Source organism: Phocoena phocoena, chromosome 3 (assembly GCF_963924675.1).
Source record: "Phocoena phocoena chromosome 3, mPhoPho1.1, whole genome shotgun sequence".
In the NCBI taxonomy this organism is placed as follows: Eukaryota; Metazoa; Chordata; class Mammalia; order Artiodactyla; family Phocoenidae; genus Phocoena; species Phocoena phocoena.
In genome coordinates this window covers 127,972,772-127,993,903 of record NC_089221.1, presented here as the reverse complement: position 1 = coordinate 127,993,903, position 21,132 = coordinate 127,972,772, and the positions used below count along the sequence as shown (strand labels likewise).

The 21,132-nt window shown below is 44.8% G+C and overlaps 1 protein-coding gene across 1 annotated transcript in view; it reads left to right on the top strand.

Annotated features, from left to right (window-relative positions):
• CCDC69 (coiled-coil domain containing 69) overlaps positions 1-19,667 on the top strand; it is a 38,329-nt gene extending 18,662 nt beyond the window's left edge. Inside the window, exons 3-10 of the mRNA XM_065873733.1 lie at positions 179-248; positions 3,278-3,384; positions 3,889-3,976; positions 15,826-15,899; positions 16,803-16,904; positions 17,390-17,509; positions 18,420-18,517; positions 19,490-19,667. Coding sequence (XP_065729805.1) covers positions 179-248; positions 3,278-3,384; positions 3,889-3,976; positions 15,826-15,899; positions 16,803-16,904; positions 17,390-17,509; positions 18,420-18,517; positions 19,490-19,667 — 837 coding nt within the window. The remainder of the gene's footprint in view (positions 1-178; positions 249-3,277; positions 3,385-3,888; positions 3,977-15,825; positions 15,900-16,802; positions 16,905-17,389; positions 17,510-18,419; positions 18,518-19,489) is intronic.
• The last annotated feature ends 1,465 nt before the right edge of the window (positions 19,668-21,132 follow it).

The following is a 21,132-nucleotide window of genomic DNA, read 5'->3' as shown; positions in this document are numbered from 1 at the left end:
ACAGAGGGAGTGCTCCCTCGGTATGGTGAGGAAGGAAGCTAAGTGAACTGGGCCTAGAGCCGGGTTTGGCACGACTGGAATTCCTGTCTTGCCTTTAGAAGAATCTTACCATAGCATCCATCCTCACACTGACCTCCTACCTTCTCCTTCTTCCTCACTGTTGTCTCATCTCTTCCAGAGGTGCCAAGGACCAGATCAGCCTCCCAAACCAGAGCTGCAGGAACTGGGTCCCCTCAATGGTGACACAGGTGAGTAGGCAGCCCTGTAAATGCCCTCCCTGACATCTATGAGATTTCCTACTTTATAATCAACAGACATGATATGGCTATTTAATTATCTCACATGATTTTACTTAGGTTACATTAATAGGAGTATCATGTCTAAAATCAGGGAGGTGATAGTTCTTCCCTGTTCCCGACTATTCATACCACACCTGGAGTGCTGAGTTCATTTCTGGAAAATACATTTTCAGAGGAATCCAGAACAATTGGAGAGAGTACAATGGAGAAAGATGAGGCTGGTGAGGAATCTGGAAACCATGTCTTGAAGGAACAGTTAAAGAAACAGAGGATGTTGCAATAAACACAACAGTTCTCTCCAAGTGACTGAAGTGCCCTCATGGAGAAGAAAGATGAGGCTTGTTCAGTGACCCAGAGATCAGTACTAGGGCCTCAATGTAGCAGAAACAGGCTGGCAGAATTCAGTTCAATCTCAAAGGATTTTTCATGTGGTTGTTGGTTTAACATCATCAGAGGTACTTCATAATAGGATGAGCTCTCCATCTCTGAAAGTGTTTCATTAATACCTGGAGGCTGTCAGGGATATTGTAGATGAAGTTCAAGTACCAGATAAGCAACTGGGTCAGAATTCAGAGGTTCTCCAATCTGAATGTACATAAGAATTACCTGGGGTGGGTGATTTTCAAAAGTACAGATTCTGGGGCCTCACCACAGGCCAACTAAATAAGGATCTCTGGGATCGGGGCTGAAGACTCTGCATTGTTAGTGATGATAAATCTTTTTAATAAGCTTCTCCCCAGTTGGGGCCAGTCTGGTACTGCTGACCAACGTTTGGGACCCCGAGCCAGATGATTTATGAGAGCTGATCATGACCACTGCCTCCACCCAGGACCCAGGGCTCAGACTTCCTATCTGATGGACTGACCACAGCCTGTTTCCTCACATTTCTCGTCATATCTTGTACCCAACCTGGCCTATGAAGTTCTGTAGTAATATTACTACTACATTTCCTTTTATTTATTTACTTATGGCTGTGTTGGGTCTTCATTGCTGCTCACGGGCTTTCTCTAGTTGCAGTGAGCAGGGGCTACTCTTCGATGCAGTGAGCTGGCTTCTCATTGCAATGGCTTCTCTCAGAGCACGGGCTCTAGGTGCGCAGGCTTCAGAAGTTGTGGCACGTGGGCTCAGTAGTTGTGGCTCGCAGGCTCTAGAGCACAGGCTCAGTAGTTGTGGCGCACACGGACTTTGTTGCTCCGTGGCATGTGGGATCTTCCCGGACCAGGGATCGAACCCGTGTCCCCTGCATTGGCAGGAGGATTCTTAACCACTGTGCCACCAGCGAAGTCCCTATTACTACTACATTTATAATAATGCTAACAGTGCTAGTATTAGCCTCCAATGCTTGTCATGAACACTGAGGAATATTTAGAGAACATTTAGTGAACAATGAAGAGTACTTACTGAGCACCTCCAAATGCCTGGCACTACACTTAGTGCTTTTTAAAATTCATTCGTTGTGATTTTTAGATTCTACATATAAGTGGTAACATACAGTATTGGTCTTTCTCTGACTTAGTGCACTAAGCATAATACCCTCTAGGTCCATCCATGTTGTTGCAAATGGCAGAATTTCATTCTTTTTTATGGCTGAGTAATACTCCTTTACATGTATATACTGCATCTACTTTATCCATTCATGTGTTGATGGACACTTAGGTTGCTTCCACGTGTTGGCTATTGTACAATTACTGCTTTTTATGCATAAGGTGGTAGAACAAGGTGGTAGTTCAGAATGTTTGCTGTGGAATCACATCGTGTAGGTTCACAGTCCTTTATCCCGATTGTGAACTGGGTAATCTTGCGTAGGTTGCATGATTTCTTTGTCCCTCAGTTCCCTCATCCGTGACATGGGGATAATCACAGTGCCCACCACTCTGGGTGGTTGTGAGGATTCAGTGAGTAATACCTGTGAGATACTTGGAACAGAGTTGGGCGTGTTTCTGAGCATGGTAAGCGCTCTTTATTGTTTACCTGCTGTTGTTATTTTTATCGCCCTTGTTTTCTGACTTAACTATCTCAATAGCCCCCATGAGGTAGGTATTATCATTATCCTGATTTAATTGAAGCCCCGAGAGGGTGGGTCCCTGCCTTAGGTGAGACCCAGAGCCTGTTGGACTCAGAGTGGCATCACCAGGCCTGTTTGGGGGTTTCCTGTTTGCGTCTCCTCACTGTTCACAGCAGCCTCTCTGCCCTCCGCTTCGGGGGATGCTGAAGGTGAGGGGTCACACACTCAGACACAGGGCCCAGCAGGTAACGTGTGTGACCAGGTGGCCCCTTACACGCGTCCTCTGTGAGCAAAGGGCAGAGCCACATCCTGGACGGAGGGGAAGGCAGCTGCCCTCAGCCCAGCTCCTGCTTTGACACTAAGGCACACACCGCCACTTCTTTGGCTTCTTCAAGATAAGTTGGAAATCTGTCGTATTAAGTAAAATCTGCCCAGTTATTAAGCATCAGCCACTATTTGTTTTTAATTTAGATATTGGGTAGAGCAGCGTCCCCAACCTTTTTGGTACCAGGGACCGTTTTCGTGGAAGACAATTTTTCCAAGGACTGGGGCATGACGGGGGCGGGGGGATGGTTTTGAGATCACTCAAGTGCATTACTTTTATTGTGCACTTTATTTCTATTATTATTACATCAGCTCCATTTCCGATCATCGGGCATTAGATCCCGGTGGTTGGGGACCCCTGGGGTAGAGCAAATAGCACCTTTATGGGCTGAACATGTCCCGTGAGTTACCGGCTCTGCTATAGATCCCAGGGGCAAAATGAGACCCCTGGCTTCTGCACTTTATGAAGGAGGGTCTCCAAAGCCAGGGAGATTTAAGGAGCTGCCCCTGGAGGTTGATCCCCGAGCTGAGACCATTCTTGAGGAGGAGACAGGCTCCCCAGCCCTTAGCTTGAGCCTCATACACCCTCTCTGCTGGGCCTGGTCCCAGCCTCTGCTCTGTGATTGTTTTTTTCCTCCCTCACCTATAGCCACAACTGTCCATCTCTGTGCATCTGAGGAGGCTGGGCAGCACCAGAAGGCTCTCACCAGAATTCTCCAGCAACACGAAGAGGACAAGAAGAAATGGGCACAGAAGGTAAGGCCTAGCCCCTCTCTTTTCCTCCTGCTCTGCTGACCATGTTAAATCCCAGAGTGAGGCCACCTTTTGTTCTTATTGTTGGTGTAAGTATCTCCTACTTGTTTTGCCGGGAAGAGAGTCCTTTATCTGTTGAACAAATATTTGTAACTGCTGGCATATAATTCATTATATTCAGTCTATGCAATAAAAGGTGGGGAAACACTAACATAACAAAGGGCTTCCTGCCCTCAGTGGCATCAGGATTAGAAGATTCCAAAATCCCTTTCCACCTGGTAAATCTCTGGGAACCCCCTTCTAAGCCCTAAAGAGGGCAAAGTCAGCCACACCTGCTATGTCTTGGCGGCCTTGTGCCCTCTCTGCGCACATGTCATTCCCATCACTCCGATCAGCGGGTAGGACTCTGATCACCAACCTCCAAAAGGCTCCAGTGTCGGTGAGTGAATAAGTGAGGCTGCCCTGAACCTACTCAATCTCATCCTGCTCTGGACCCTCCGCCCGCAGGTGGAGAAGGAGAGGGAACTAGAGCTTGGAGAGAAACTGAATGAACAGCGAAGAGTCCTGGAGGGAGAGCACGCGGAGGCCCTGAGAGGTAAGGACAAGATGCACTTGGGAGGGTGTGGAAAGGACTCCTTCTGTTCCACCAGCTGAGTTCACACGGCACTCCCACTGTCCCCTCCCTCCCAGCTCTGGTCCATAAGCAGTTGGTCACTTCAGGGCTGGAGTTTGCAGCGTCCTTCGACTTGTCCTTTCAGGCATGTAAAATCTGACCCCATCCTTTGTTTTACCTTAGTTGAGAGGTGGTTTTCCTTTCCATTTTAAAAGCAATTTGTATTCATTACAGGAAATTTGGAAAACCTTGACAAATAGGAGAATTTAAAAATATCTGTTTTCCTTCCCCACAATGATGACGGCTCTTACAATTTATGGTTAGGTTGATTCTTTTTTTCAAGTAACTTTCTTTCCTTTTACATGTGATGTGCTCATCAAAGAAAATTTAGAATGTATGGATTAAACAAAAAGATCTTACAGCATAATGGTTGGATCTCAGACTCTGCAAATGGTCTCTGGGTTTGAATCCCAGCTTCACCATTTACCAGCTGTGTAACCTTGAAGAAGTGAGTTAACCCTTGTTCATAGGGTCTTTATGAGAATCAAACAATTTAATTTATAGTTAGTTAGATAGATAGATAGGTAGATGAAGGAATCTAGAACAGTCCCTGATAGTTCACAAGATACTTAGCAAGTATTTATTAGTATATTTTTATTACTGAGAAAATTTAAATTGTGTATAATTCCACCCAGAACTAATCACTGCTACCCCTTTGATATAGATCCCTTTTACTTCTTTTGTGTGTATTTACCTAGAATATATATTTACGTAGAATATATATCTGTGTGCCCACACACACTTTGGGGGGAGGAGATAAATGGATTTTTTCACTTTGAACTGTATTAACATCTTGTCATTAAACTCCTGTAGCACAGTTTTAGTAACTACGTAGCATTCCAGTGTGTACCCTCGCTCATTTAACTGAGCCCCTCTGGTTAGGCATTTCGGCAGTTTCAAACTTTTGCCATTGTTTATAATAGCAGTGATTCTTACACAGTGAACCTCATTTTGTAAAATCTTTGCCACACTCATGATTTTATCATTAGAATAACATCCTAGTAGGGTTGGTATGGCAAAGTTTATGTACATATATCTTTTAGTTTGGTAAAATACACATAAGATTTACCATTAGTGACATTTACTCCATTCACAGTGCCCTGCAACCATCACCACTGTCCACTTCCAGAACTCTCTCATCCCAAAGGCAAACCCCATACCCACTAAGCAGTCACTCCCAAACCCCACCCTCACCCTTCCAACCCCCCAGCAACTATCAGTCTGCTCTGAGTCTCATGGCTGTGCCACCGCGGACACTCATGTAAATGGAATCATACAACCCCTACATCTGGCTTCCTTCACCCAGCATAACATTTCCAAGGCTCATCCATGCCGCAGTGTGCATTTGCACTCCATTCCTTTTTCTCCCCCCATTTTAAAAATTATTCCATCCCTTCTTGTGGCTGAATAATATTCCATTGCCTGGGCACCCCACACTCTCTTATCCATTCACCAGTTGATGGGTACCTGGGCTATGAACCAGTGCCACCAGTACAAGCACCTGCTTGAACACCTGCTTTCAGTTCCCCTGGGTGTACGCTTAGGAGCAGAACTGCTGGGTCACATGGTAATTCTATGCTTAACTTTTTGAGAAACCACCAAACTGTTTTCCACAGTGGCTGCACCACTTTTCAGTTCCAACATCATTGCACAAGGGTTCCAATTGCACCACATCCTTGCCAACACTTGTTAGTTTCCATTGTTGTTGCTATTATTATTATTGCCATCCTAGTGAGTGCAAAGTGGTATCTCATCATGGTTTTGATTTGCATCTCCCTAATGACTAATTTTTCTGAGCATCTTTTCATGTGCATGTTGGCCATTTGTATAGCTTCTTCGGGGAAGGTTATCTAGATTTTTTTTTTTTCTGCTGTACGCGGGCCTCTCACTGTTGTGGCCTCTCCCGTTGCAGAGCACAGGCTCTAGACGCGCAGGCTCAGCGGCCATGGCTCACGGGCCCAGCCGCTCCGCGGCATTTGGGATCCTCCTGGACCGGGGCCCAAACCCATGTCCCCTGCATCGGCAGGCGGACTCTCAACCACTGCGCCACCAGGGAAGCCCTATCTAGATTTTTGATACTATTGAAATTGACCTTGAAAATGTTAAGCCAATTTTTCTTTAATCATCAGTATTTGTATGACTTTCCCCCAGAGTTATTTATCTTTTTAAAAACACAGTTAAGATTATTTTATATGTAAAATTTTATATCTTGTTCTTTTTATTTAACATTGTATCAAACATGTTTCCAAGTAATTCTTCTGCTACTAAAATGTAAAATCTAGACCACTGCATACATGGTTTTCCTTATTTCCTGTGAGTCTAGACATATAGATTTTTAACTGTTGTAAGTAACACTGCACTACACGTGTTTTGCGTAAAGATGTGCCCACATTTTACATTATATCCTTAGATTCCCAGAAATGGAATAACTAGAACAGAGGTCTGAACAATTTTAAGAATCTTGAAACATATTGCAACATTAGCGCAATTTTGAAATAGAATTGAAGCCCTTGCCCTGGGAATTTGAAGGGTTGCATTTTAATACTAATACACCCCGTGAAACTGGGTCTGTCACTGGACCTTAGTTCACTTTCTGTATCTCTAAACCCTACCTTGAATCTCCTTTCAGTATGTGTATCTCTAAAATCTTCCTTCCCTCCCTCTCAAGGCTATTATGGGAAAAGAACTTTCTTCTCCAAGCAGAGCATTGCTTTGATATTAATTTTAGCATTGTAAATATATTGATAAGAAAATTTTCCTACGTAACAACCCCAGAGGGGAAGGGACTGCCTGTCTCGAGTTCTTCCCATCAGTCAGAATTCTTTCATAGTTACTTTCAAATTGCTTGGCACCAATTAGGTGCTGCCTAAGTGTGTATTAAATGAATGACTAAAAGCACAGCATGGGGGAAGTATAACTGGGAGAGGCTAGTGGTGGTTATTCACATTTGATAACCTTGTTGTCTTTTATTTTCTATTTTTGTTTTTATTTTTTAATTATTATACATTAAAATTGACTTTCTGATATACAGTTTCATAAACTTTAACACATGTGTAGATTCATACAACCATCACCATAATCCAATATAGAACAGTTCCATCACCCCCAAAACACTCTCTCAGGCTGCCCATTTGTATTCACATCTTCTCCCACCCCAACCCCTGACAACCACTGATCTGTTCTCCACCACTATGGTTTTGTCTTTTTGAGGCTGTTAGAGAAACAATATAATTTTTAACATTGTCTTCTTTCCCTCATCATGATTGCTTTGAGAGTCATCCAAGTGGCTGGGTGTATCAATAGTACCTTCTTTTTCATGGCTGAGTTGTGATCTAGTGTTCACTCATCCCCTTGTCCCTGGGGGGACAGGTCGTTTCCAACTTGAGGCAATTATGAATAGAGCTCTTCTAAACATTTGTGTACAGGTCTCTGTGTGTTCTTAAGTTTCTTGGGTAAACACTTAGGAGTGGAATGGATATGATAAATGTATGTTCAGCTTTATGACACATGACTAAACTGCTTTCCTAAGGGACCATCATTTTACATTCCCATCAGCAATGGATGAGTTCCACTGTTCCTTTTCACCAACACTTGTCAATACTTTTTATTTTTTGCTGTTCTAATAAATAAGCAGTGATGACTCACTGTGGGTGTTATTTGCATTTCAGTAATGACTAATCATGTAGAACATCGCTTCTTGTGTTTATTTGCTGTCTGTATAACTTCTTTGGTAAAATGTCTGTTCAAATCCTTTGCCCATTTTAATTAGCTTGTTTGTTCTTACTGTAGAGTTTTGGTTTTTTTTAACATCTTTATTGGAGTATAATTGCTTTACAATGGTGTGTTAGTTTCTGCTTTATAACAAAGTGAATCAGTTATACATATACATATGTTCCCATATCTCTTCCCTCTTGCATCTCCCTCCCTCCCACCCTCCCTATCCCACCCCTCTAGGTGGTCACAAAGCACCAAGCGGATCTCCCTGTGCTATGTGGCTGCTTCCCACTAGCTATCTATTTTACGTTTGGTAGCGTATATATGTCCATGCCACTCTCTCACTTTGTCACAGCTTACCCTTCCCCCTCCCCATATCCTCAAGTCCATTCTCTAGTAGGTCTGTGTCTTTATTCCCGTCTTACCCCTAGGTTCTTCATGACCTTTTTTTTTTTCTTAGATTCCATATATATGTGTTAGCAGCATACGGTATTTGTTTTTCTCTGACTTACTTCACTCTGTATGACAGACTCTAGGTCCATCCACCTCACTACAAATAACTCAATATCGTTTCTTTTTATGGCTGAGAAATATTCCATTGTATATATGTGCCACATCTTCTTTATCCATTTATCCGATGATGGACACTTAGGTTGCTTCCACGTCCTGGCTATTGTAAATAGAGCTGCAATGAACATTTTGGTACATGACTCTTTTTGAATTATGGTTTTCTCAGGGTATATGACCAGTAGTGAGATTGCTGGGTCGTATGGTAGTTCTATTTTTAGTTTTTTAAGGAACCTCCATACTGTTCTCATAGTGGCTTTATCAATTTACATTCCCACCAACAGTGTAGGAGGGTTCCCTTTTCTCCACACCCTCTCCAGCATTTATTGTTTGTAGGTTTTTTGATGATGGCCATTCTGACCGGTGTGAGTTGATACCTCATTGTAGTTTTGATTTGCATTTCTCTAATGATTAATGATGTTGAGCATTCTTTCATGTGTTTGTTGGCCATCTGTATGTCTTCTTTGGAGAAATGTCTATTTAGGTCTTCTGCCCATTTTTGGATTGGGTTGTTTGTTTTTTTGTTATTGAGCTGCTTGTAAATCTTGGAGATTAATCTTTGTCAGTTGCTTCATTTGCAAATATTTTCTCCTATTCTGAGGGTTATCTTTTGGTTTTGTTTATGGTTTCCTATGCTGTGGAAAAGCTTTTAAGTTTCATTAGGTCCCATTTGTTTTTATTTCCATTTCTCTAGGAAGTGGGTCAAAAAGGATCTTGCTGTGATTTATGTCATAGAGTGTTCTGCCTACGTTTTCCTCTAAGAGTTTGATACTGTCTGGCCTTACATTTAGGTCTTTAATTCATTTTGAGTTTATTTTTGTGTATGGTGTTAGGGAGTGTTCTAATTTCATAAACATTTGTGTACAGGTCTCTGTGTGTTCTTTAGTTTCTTGGGTAAACACCTAGGAGTGGAATGGATATCATAAATGTATGTTCAGTTTTATGAGAAATAACTAAACTGCTTTCCTAAGGGACCATCATTTTACATTCCCATCAGCGATGGATGAGTTCCACTGTTCCTTTTCACCAACACTTGTCAATACTTTTTATTTTTTGCTGTTCTAATAAACAAGCATGATGACTCACTGTGGGTGTAATTTGCATTTCAGTAATGACTAATCATGTAGAACATCTCTTCATGTGTTTATTTGCTGTCTGTATAACCTCTTTGGTAAAATGCCTGTTCAAATCCTTTGCCCATTTTAAGTAGCTTGTATGTTCTTACTGTAGAGTTTTGAGAGAGATTTATATATTTTGGATACAAGTCCTCTGTATTTGCAAAATATTTTCTCCTAGTCTGTGTGGGTGTTTTGGTTTTGTTTTGTTTTCTTTTCTTTTTCATTCTCTTAATGGCTTTCACAAAGCAAAGCTTTAACTTTGATAAATTCCAAAGTTATTTTTTCTTTTATCAATTATGCTTTTGGTGTCATATCTAAGAACTCTTTGATGAACTCTAGGTAACAAAGATCTTCTATGTTTTCTCCCAAAAGCTATATGGTTTTAAGTTTTACATTTAGGTCTATGATCCATATAATCATGTGATTTTTCTTTATACTGTCAACATGGTAGATTGCATTGATTTGAGTTTTCAAATTTTGGACTTGTGTTACAAAACCCCACTTGGTCTTTTTATATATTGCTGAATTTGATTTGCTAATATTTTACTGAAGATGTTTGTTTCTATGTTCATAAGGGCTACTGGTCTGTAGTTTTTTCTTGTACCATCTGTCTGGTTTTAGTATCAGGGTAAAGCTTGCCTCGTGGAATGAGTTGGGAAATGCTCCTTCCACTTCTATCGCTAAAAGAGATTGTATAGAGTTGGTACTTTATAATTTTTAAATATTCAGTAGAATTTGTCAGAGAAACCTAAAGATTCAAACAGATACTTGACCAAAGAGGATATACAGACAGCAAATAAACACAAGAAAAGATGGGCTTGGACATTTCCTTTCCAGAAAGTATTTAAGTACAGATTTAACTTCAATAGTTAGAGGAATGTCCAGGTTATGTATTTTTTCTTGGATGAGTTTTGGAAGTTTGTAGTTTTTCAGTAATTGGTACTCTTTATCTAAGTTGTCAAGTTTATGTGCGTAGGAATTGTTCATAGTGGTCCCTTAGTATTGTTTTAAATATCTTCTGTATCTATAATGCTATCCCCTCTTAAGTTTCTGTAATTGGTAATCTGTGCATTTAATTTTTTTTCTCTGTCAGTCTTGCTTGAGGTTTATCAATTTTATTAATCCTTTCCAAGAATCAGCTTTCGGTTCCATTGATTTCTTTTTTCTATTTTTCTATTTTCAATCTCACTGACTTCTCTTTTTATTTCCTTCCTCCTGCTTGCTTGCTTTGTATCTAGTTAGCTCTTTTTTTTTCTAGTTTCTTAAACTAGAAGTTTATTGATTTGAGACCTATCTCCTTTTCTAACATAAGCACTTGGTGCTATAAATTTCCCCCTCAGCACTGCATTATCTGCATCCTACAAATTGATGTTTTATATTTTTATTTTTGTTCAGTCCAAAATATATTCAGGGGAGATTACCTTGAGACTTCCTCTTTGGCTCACTGAATATTTAGAAGTGTATTTCCTTCCAAGTGTTTGGACATTTTCTAGTTCTCTTTACTGGTTTCCAGTTTGATTCCATTATGGTCAGAGAACACAGTTTGTATTTCATTTCTTTTATAATATTTTTCAGCTTGTTTTATGATTCAGGATATGGTCTATCTTGTGAAAGTTTCATGTGCACTTGGAAAGAATGTGTATTGAGTATTTTATAAATGAATCAATTAAAACAAGTCACTGACAGTATTGTTCAGTTTATATTTTTACTGTCTGTCTACCTTTTCTATCAAATACTGAGGAGTGTTGACGTCTTCAACTGTAATTCTGTATTTGTTTCTCCTTTCAGTTCTGTCAGTTTTTGCTTCATGTAATTTGAAGAATGACTGTTCATGTATAAATATTTAAGGTTTGTTATGTCTTCCTGGAGAATGGACCCCTTTATCATGATGTAGTGTACATCTTCATCCCTGAGAATCTACCGTATTCTTTTTTTTTTTAATTTAATTTACTTATTTTTTGGTGGTGCCAGGTCTTAGTCGCAGCAGGAGGGCTCTTTAGTTGTGGCTCACCAGCTCCTTAGTTGCAGCTCGCAGGCTCCTTAGTTGCGGCATGCATGTAAGATCTAGTTCCCTGACCAGGGATCGAACCCGCATCCCCTGCAGTGGGAGGTGGATTCTTAACCACTGCACCACCAGGGAAGTCCCGAGAATCTTCCTTATTCTTAAATGTTTCTTTTCCATTCTTACTTTTAACCCACCTATGACATATTTAACGTAGGTTTTTGTAGGGACCCTGGTGGTCCAGTGGTTACAACTCTGTGCTTTCACAGCTGAGGGCATGGGTTCGATCCCTGGTCGGGGAACTAAGATCCTGTGAGCCTCACGGCACGGCCAAAAACAAACAAAAAAAGTAGGTGTTATATCATGTCAATAGCACATAGTTGGGGTTTCTTTTATTTGGAGTGTTTAGGCAGTTTAATGTTGTTATTGATATGGATGTCGTTTTGGTGTTTGTCTTCTGTTTGTTCTGTTTTTTATCCTCTATTTTCCCTTCCCTGCTTTCTTCTGGAGTATCTGAACATTTTTTAGTATTCATTTTTAACTTACCTATTCTCTCTCTTTTTTTTTTTTTTAGATGTTGGGGGTAGGAGTTTATTAATTAATTAATTTTTGCTGTGTTGGGTCTTCGTTTCTGTGCGAGGGCTTTCCGTAGTTGTGGCAAGTGGGGACACTCTTCGTCGCAGTGCGCGGGCCTCTCACTATCGCGGCCTCTCTTGTTGCGGAGCACAGGCTCCAGGCAGGCTCAGTAGTTGTGGCTTACGGGCCTAGTTGCTCCGCGGCATGTGGGATCCTCCCAGACCAGGGCTTGAACCCGTGTCCCCTGCATTAGCAGGCAGATTCTCAACCAATTTGCCACCAGGGAAGCCCCCCTATTCTCTTTTACTGTATCTCTTTGTGTATGTATATATGTGTGTATATATGTATTAGTGATTGCACTAAGAATTACAATATGTTTAACAGTCCACTTAGAATTAATATCTTACCAGTTCAAGTGGAATGTACAAACCTTATCATCATATAGGTCTATCATCTCTCCTTTTTGTTGTACTTAGTCTTATGTATTACATCTGCATACACTGAATACCCCATCAGACAATGTTATAATTTTTGCTTTTACCCATCATATTTTAAAGAGCTCAAAGGAAAAAGAATAGTCTATTACATTTACCCAGGTGTTTACCAGTTCTGTTGTTCTTCCTAAATTCCTGAAGTTTCAAGTTGCCCTCTGGTACCATTTGCCTTCTATTTAAAGAAATTCCTTGAGCAGTTCTTTTAGAGCAGGTCCATTGGTGATGAATTTTTAGTGTTTCTTCATCTAGAATGTATTTATTTCACCTTCTTTCCTGAAGGATATTTTTACTGAAGATAGGATTCTTGATTTACGGTTCTTTCATTTCAGCAGTTTTAAAATGTTCTTATGCCTTCTAGTCTCTAAGCTTTCTAATGAGAAATCCATAACTCATTCAAACTTACTTCTTCTATGTAGTGCACCATTTTTCTTTGATTCTGTTCCAGATTTTTTATTAGTTTTTTTAACAACTTTATTGGAGTATAATTGCTTTACAATGGTGTGTTAGTTTCTGCTTTATAACAAAGTGAATCAGCTATACATATACATATATCCCCATATCTCCTCCCTCTTGCATCTCCCTCCCAGCCTCCCTATTACACTCTAGGTGGTCACAAAGCACTGAGCTGATCTCCCTGTGCTATGCAGCTGTTTCCCATTAGCTATCTGTTTTACATTTGGTAGTATATATATGTCCATGCCACTCTCTCGCTTTGTCCCACCTTCCCCTTCCCCCTCCTCAAGTCCATTCTCTACATCTGCGTCTTTATTCCTGTCCTGCCCCTAGGTTCTTCATAACCTTTTTTTTTACATTCCATATATATGTGTTAGCATACGGTATTTGTTTTTCTCTTTGACTTACTTCACTCTGTATGAGTCTCTAGGTCCATCCACCTTGCTACAAATAACTCAATTTCGTTTCTTTTTATGGCTGATTGTTATTCGTTTTTAAAAATGATACGTCTGAGTGTGGATTTCGTTGGGTTTACTTTGATGTTCAGTGAGCATCTTTAATCTGTAGGATTATGTTTTGCCAAATTTGGGAAGCATTCAACCATTCCTTCCTATAGTTTTTCTGCGCTGCATCCTTTCTGAGTCTTTGACTCAAATGTCAGATATCCTGGGATTATCTTTCGGGTTCCTGAGGCTCTGTCCATTTTTTTCCAATATTTTTTTCACTTTCTTTCAGATTGGGTAATTTCTATTGATCTTCAAAAGTTCACTAGCTCTTTTTTATGTCATTTCTGTTCTTCTATTGAGCCCACCAAGTGAGTTTTTTACTTCATTTTTTGGTTGTAAAATTCCCTCCTTTTTTTTTTTTTTTTTAAGAAGATGTTGGGGGTAGGAGTTTATTAATTTATTTATTTATTTTTGGCTGTGTTGGGTCTTTGTTTCTGTGTGAGGGCTTTCTCTAGTTGTGACAAGCGGGGGCCACTCTTCATCGCAGTGCGCGGGCCTCTCACTATGGCGGCCTCTCTTGTTGCGGAGCACAGGCTCCAGACGCGCAGGCTCAGTAGTTGTGGCTCACGGGCCTAGTCGCTCCGCGGCATGTGGGATCCTCCCAGACCAGGGCTCGAACCCGTGTCCCCTGCATTAACAGGCAGACTCTCAACCACTGCACCACCAGGGAAGCCCCCTCCTAGTTTTAATGTTTGATTACACTTTCTAGTTTTCCATCGTTTTGAAGAGTGTTCACCCTTATTTCAGAGCATTTGTATAGTGGCTTCCTTAAAGTCCCTTAATAATTCCAATATCTGTGGCACCTCACTGTTGGCATCTGTTGAATGTCTTTTCTCAGGAGGATTGAGATTTTCCCACTTCTTTGTATGCTGAGTACTGAGAAGTGCAAGCTGAGCAATTTTGTATTGCATTCTGGAGACATTGGATGTTTGAATACATCAGATTCTGGGTCTTGTTTAAATTAAATGTACTGGTTGAGTGGTACTTTGAATTCTGATCTTCTTGCCCAGTCTGCCTGCTACCGTTTACCTTTCAGAGTCTGAAAATAGTTGTTCCATTCATTCTGTCCTGGTTTTTTTTTTTTTTTTTTTTTTGCGGTACACGGGCCTCTCACTGCTGTGGCCTCCCCCGCTGCGGAGCACAGGCTCCGGACGCGCAGGCTCAGCGGCCACGGCTCACGGGCGCAGCCGCTCCGCGGCACGTGGGATCCTCCCGGACCGGGGCACGAACCCGTGTCCCCCGCATCGGCAGGCGGACTCCCAACCACTGCGCCGCCAGGGAAGCCCCTGTCCTGGTTTTATAGCTAAATTCAGTAGACTGCATGGAGTGTGCTTCCTCCATCTTACCTGGAAACAAACCTGTCTTGATAGGCCAATTAATTAAGCCCATAATTTATGAAAATTAAGCCTGTGGTTTTTATATAGCTGATCTTATCCATTTTTGACAGCTCGATCACATTTATGTTACTGAACATTCTTTTCCTTGTGTCACTGCCCACTGTGACACAGGCCCCTTATATACCTGGGCCTTTGGCTGTACTACACTTTCCTGTTGTCTGTCCTATTTCCCATCCCACCCAGTGACTAGTCATTTCCCTCTTATCTTCTTTCAGCCAAGAGAAGGTTGGAATTTTCCAAAAGGAACTTTGTAGAGGAGGCAGGATGAAAAGTAAACTCTGTGAATTTGGAGAGTGATAAGTCCAGCTCTGCACAGCACTGCCCAGCCTGGAGAGAGCCCTTGCATGTCCTTTTCTCACCCCTTAGAGACAACTAGGCCAGGCTTATTTTGACCCATTTCACAACTGAGTCAACAGGAGTTTTAGGTATTTCAAGTGATCTCCTCCAGGTTTCTCAGTTTTAGAGAAGCAGAATTAGGACCAGGTAGATTTCCTGGCCCCAAATCTAATGTACTTACTGTAGTTTTGTGCCACAGTTTGACAACAAATGAGTCAATGATTTTGTGATTTGGCTAACCCGACTTATAGAACATTGGCCCTGTGCATTTTCCACAGCATGCTGTGGCCTGAGATTAACAGCCTGCCCCAGATCTTTGGATCTTCCCCTCAGCCAGGTGTGGGTGGCACCCACAATCTGGTAGGGTTCACAGTTCTTCCCAGGATCTCATTTGTTTCCCCTTCCATGAGCTTCTATTAAATATCTACTATAGTTCTGGTACATCCCCAAGCCCATGAGATAGGAGGAGGAATAAAAGCATCCTCAGACTCCTGGTCCCCATGATCCCAGGGGGTCACCTGGGCTCTCTGAAGCTCATGGGGCCTGTCGGACAGCTTTAGGGTGAAGTGTCAGGGATCTGAGCTCACAGTGGTCTCCTTTCCCTCCAGTCCTCCAGGCCTCCCATGAGCAGGATAAAGAAGCCCTTACCCACTCCTTCCAGGAGGCCAAGGCGGCCCTGCAGGTGAGACGGGTTGGGCCATGTCAGTCTCTGTGATGTGGCCACCACACTATTATATTAGCTCAGGAGGACTTGGTCTGAGATAAGGGTTGGCCTGTTTTTCAAGGACCGCTGGGAGCATCTTGGAGACTTCATGGGCCTGGTACCACAGTGTGATTAGAGCGATGGGTGGATGCACAGGGACCTGTGGAAGCAGGAGAGGAGGTGTCCGACCCAATCTGGCTGGTCAGGGACTTCCAAGAGGGATTGAGATCTAAGCTGGAGTCTGAGGGTGGGTTAGAATTTTTCAGATGAAGAAGGGTAGGAAGAGTGCCTTCGGTAGGAAAAATAAAAAGTGTTTAAAGCCATGGAGGAAAGGGAAAAAATATAGAGTACCTGTGGAACTGAAACAAGTCCAAGATGACTGGGTATAGAGTATAAGTGGGAGATAGCTGAGGCCAGAGAGGGAGGCAAGGACCAAAAGGCGGGAGTCTGTGAGCCATAGTAAGGGGGTGCACTACCCTAAAGGCAATGGGCAAGGTTCGGGTGGAAGAAACCCTTGGCAGGGGAGCAGTATGGAGACAGGAATGCACCTGGCAGCTGGAAGAGTGATGTGATGTTGGCTGCAGGAGAAGGCGTGTAGAGGGAGCAGTGAGAGAAGAGAAAGGGCAAGGACACCGAGGCCGGTTTGCGTGTATTTTGAATGCCAGACTACCACCGGCCTTAAACACCCTGACATCGTCCCCAAGGGCATGGAGAGGTGGGGCTGTGTGTTTCGGGCAGTGGTTGAAGTAGCTAGAGCCTGCACTGTCGGGCAGAGCAACAGACTGAAGAACCCAATACTGACCCCTCTCTGTGGGGTGGAGAAGTCCACCTCCAGCCTTATGGGCCAGGGTTTCATCATCTCCATCCCACTCCCTTCTCCAGGAGACCACTGACAGACTGACCGCACAGCTGGAGGCCTTCCAGGCCAAGGTGAAGAGGGTAGAGGAGTCCATCCTAAGCCAAGACTACAAGAAGCACATCCAGGTAGGCAGCAGTTCACCCGCAGCTTCTCCTTCCATCTCCAGGGTGGTCCAGGTCTGGGCAACAGGAAAGGCCAGTCCCTCTTCAAGGACAGGGCTCAGACCTGACACTCTTTCCTTCACAAGGGTCTGGAAGAAACAGTGTCCCCATGTCACTGAGGGGGAAGGTAAGGTTCAGAGAGAGGCATATGGGATGGTCAAGTGCTCAGGCTCTGGACACAGAACTAGGTGCAAAGAGCAAACCTACCACTTAGCACAAGCGACTTGACGTCTGTGAACCACGGTGTCCCCATCTGTGATGGTGTGAGCACAACATGCACTATTGAATAGAGTGAGATAAAGCGCATTAAGCACTTTCCATGGGCCAGGAGAGGGAGGTGACTTGTGAGAGTCAGAGCTGGGGGCAGAGTGGGTAGGAGGGAGGCCGCCCGTGCCCCGCTGCCCCCTCTGCCGGATGGTCTGCTGAGATCGCTCTGTGCTCCTGTCTAGGAGTACGGGAGCCCCAGCCAGTTCTGGGAGCAGGAGCTGGAGAGCTTACACTTCGTCATCGAGATGAAGAACGAGCGAATCCACGAGCTAGACAAGCGGCTCATCCTCATGGAGACAGTGGTCCGTGGCTGGCGGCGGCTGGTGGGGGATGGTAGCGGGGGCAGCTCATGCTTCTACTTTCTGGGCACTTACTCTGTCAGGTGTGCAGAGGGAAGGCACTTTGAGGAGGGCCCAGCCTGGTCCATACCAGCTGTGACCTGCCACCTGTGCTGGCCCTTGAGCCGCTGAGGCTGGTCTGGGTCCAACAGTGCCTCCTTGTCATCCGGGTCCTATACATTTCTTGACTGCTCATGTTGCTGTCACTTGGGTGACGCTGGGCAGGTAGCCGGGCTAATCAGGAGGGGCTGGCAGATGTCACAGGTCGGGCAGGGGCTGAGGAAGGAGTCAAGGCTGAAAAAAAAAAGTCAGACAGATTTGGAAAGCCAGAGTCAGCAAGGACAGACCTGGGCAGTGGTGGGCATCGGGGACACAGGTGGCTTTGTCTCCAGGAGAAGGGAGGCCTTGGGAACCTAGGGTTGAATCCAAACGGATTATGTTACGTTGTCCTGGAAGAAGTTCCCTGTCCTCTTGTGTGGCGCACAACGTAAATTTTAAATCAGACCATCTCAGAGCTTCCCTATAAATTTTTTTCAACCATTTCTGTGGAATAGCATAACAGGTACACCTACATTTTTATACATTAGATACTTCTGACTTTTGGAGAACCAAAATACTCTTGTGAACTGATGGAGATTTTAAATAGTAGTGGCGCTCTTCCTTTTTTAATACTCATCTGGCAAAGTGAAAAGCTGGCAGTCCTGTGTTCATGCCTTAGCTGCATTGTTCCAAGTAATCTTACTGCTTCACGAAATGTGACATTTGGTCTCAAGTAAATCAGTGTTTTCAGTGAGCACAGATAAGAGGGAGGTGACAGCACACATTGTGTCGAGTGAGGTTGGTGGCTTTCTGAGCTCGCTCTTATTTGTCACAGAAAGAAAAAAACCTGCTGTTGGAGGAGAAAATCACCACCCTGCAGCAGGAGAACGAGGACCTCCATGCCCGAGGCCGCAACCAGATGGCTGTGTCCAGGTAGCTGCTCCCACCCCCCCTCCTCCCATCCCCACCGCTTCTTTTGTGAACTTCCAGTTGGGAGAGTCTCCAAGAGGCCCTGGGAATGGATTGACGTGGGCCCAGGCCGGTCTGGGGAATGCGGCTTCTCTTTGCTTGGGGGTCAGCAAAGGGAAATCCCACAGGACCGGCTCTGCCCGGAAACAGAAGTCACAGGGCTGATTAATATCTGTTTGTCTCCATCCTGGCTAAGTGGGCTTCATGGGAAAGCCCAATCCAGGAAGAAGGAACAGGAAGCGTAGGGTTCAAGAGGCCAAATGAATGAATGAATCGGTTGTAAGGGATCCGTAAATAAGAGCTAAGATCATGTGTCAGATGTAATTTGTTGACTACACATTATCTCATCTAATCCTCGTAATTACTCTAACAGCCAGTCCTGTTATCGTTCCCATTTTACAAATTCACCGAGAGTGAATACCTTGTCCAGAGTTACACGTCTCAGTGGTGGAGCAGATCTGAACCCAGAGCTGTCTGCTAAACTTCAGACAAGCCTAGAATGGGACACTAGGGCCGTCTGTTCAGTTCCCCCAACTGGTTCAGAGGCTGAGAAAAGGCCAGGGTGGGAGTGGGGCTTGGGGGGGGCGGTGTCTGAGGGCCACACTCCTTGGTCAACAGCTTTTTTTTTTCAACAGACCAACAAATTACATCCGACACGTGATCTTAGTTCTCATTTACGGATCCCTTACAACTGATTCATTCATTCTTTGGGCCTCTTGAACCCTAAGCTTCCTTTCCTTCTTCCTGGATTGGGCTTTCCCATGGAGCCCACTTAGCCAGGATGGAGACAAACAGAGTTGCCTTTTGGGACAGGCAGACGGGGCGGTGGGCCCCCCGGGGAAGGCTTCCTGGAGAAGTGGGCTGGTCACCGCAGTTGATGGAGACCCCGAGGGGCGGTTCCCTGCAGGCAACCCTGGGCTCTGTCTGTGTCCACAGGCAGCTCTCTGAGGACCTGCTTCTCGCCCGAGAGGCCCTGGAGAAGGAGTCGCAGTTGCGCCGGCAGCTCCAGCAGGAGAAGGAGCAGCTGCTGTACCGGGTCCTCGGGGCCGACGCCTCCCCCGCCTTCCCGCTGGCCTCTCTCACCCCCACTGAGGTCTCCTACCTCGCCACATAGCGCCTGGACCGCCGGGATGCTGTGGTCACAGCTTTCTCTTGAGGACTTGGCAGAGAAAACAGCAGGGGCCTCTTGTCCCTAGGAGGGGACAAGGGTGGGAGTGAGATGGGGAGCCAGGATGTGCGGCCAGTCAGCCCTGGGGGCTTGGGCCGCGTAGACTCACCCTCGGGGCTTCGGAGGCCCCTCAAGTTGGCGCAGGGGACAAGCAAGAAGAGCCCTTTCCTCCCTCCCCTTCTGTCTGTTCAGATCGGGGGGTTCTGAGGCCTTCCCCAGGGGCAGCCATGCCATATTGGTCATCTGACCAAGAGGAGACAACCCACTGGTCCTCACTTCCCACAGCCATCCCCCCAAGCCCCACTCCCGCCCCGGCCTTTTCTCAGCCTCTGAACCGGTTGGGGGAACTGAACAGACGGCCCTAGTGTCCCATTCTAGGCTTGTCTGAAGTTTAGACTAGGGGCTGGGGGGCAGGGGAGGACAGGGGCCACATGCTGTGAATCAAACTGGGGAGGGTGAGTGGCTGGGAGGGGGGCACTGGAGGCCCTGCCGACTGGGCAGTGAATCGGGCATGGCACCGGTCCCAGGCCCAGAATCCGGTCAGTCTAGGGGTTACCGGCAGAGCTGCTGCTCCTGGACCGGGCAAGGCTCACTGCCCTGCACTCCCGGTCCCTCGGCCTCAGTGCCATCAGGACACGGGGGCCACCTAGTGGATCTAAATACCCTCGACAGCCAGAGCTGGAACCTCATTCCTGTACTGATGAGGAAACCAAGGCGGGGGGTGGGACCAGCAGAGCCAGGACTAGGGCCTCACCTGTCATCCAGGTTTCACCTTATCATACTTTTTCTTCCTCCCCAGGCTCTGGGAGGTCATGTCTGAGACTTGGTCTTTCTCCTCCTTGCTCTGACTGCCCCCCACGCTTACCAGTGCTCTCTTTCATTCCTGCTCTCCACTTAATTCCTTCTACCACCCCTGACCCCAAGGCCCACGGATCCTGGCCCTCAGCCTCCCCGTCAGTGCAAAGGGGTGGCTCAAATAACTAACCCCAGCAGGCCTGTCCAATCCTGACTGTCTGTGGATTCAAGATTCTTCTCAGGAAGTGTTGGGTCATCTGGAACCAATAACAATCCCACCCCTGTATAAGCATTTTAATTATAAGCATTTTAATTAAATGCTTTCATACACACCTCTCTCCTTGATCTGCAAAAGATCCTCAAAGCAGGTTCTTACCCAGCTTTAGCAGAGAGCAAACTGAGATCACAGGAGCCAATGGGCCACGCCTGGGGTCCCCCAGCCCCCCGGACCATCACGTAGGAAAAGTCAACTCACAGGAACTGAGGTTTCCTCTGTCATCCCAGACTGCCTTCTTCATTCCCCCAGATGTGGGCTTCATCCATTTCTAGTTCTAGGGGTTCAGATGTGACTCTGTTTCTTCAGCCCTGGGCAAACAGGTTTTCCAGGAGCCTTGGG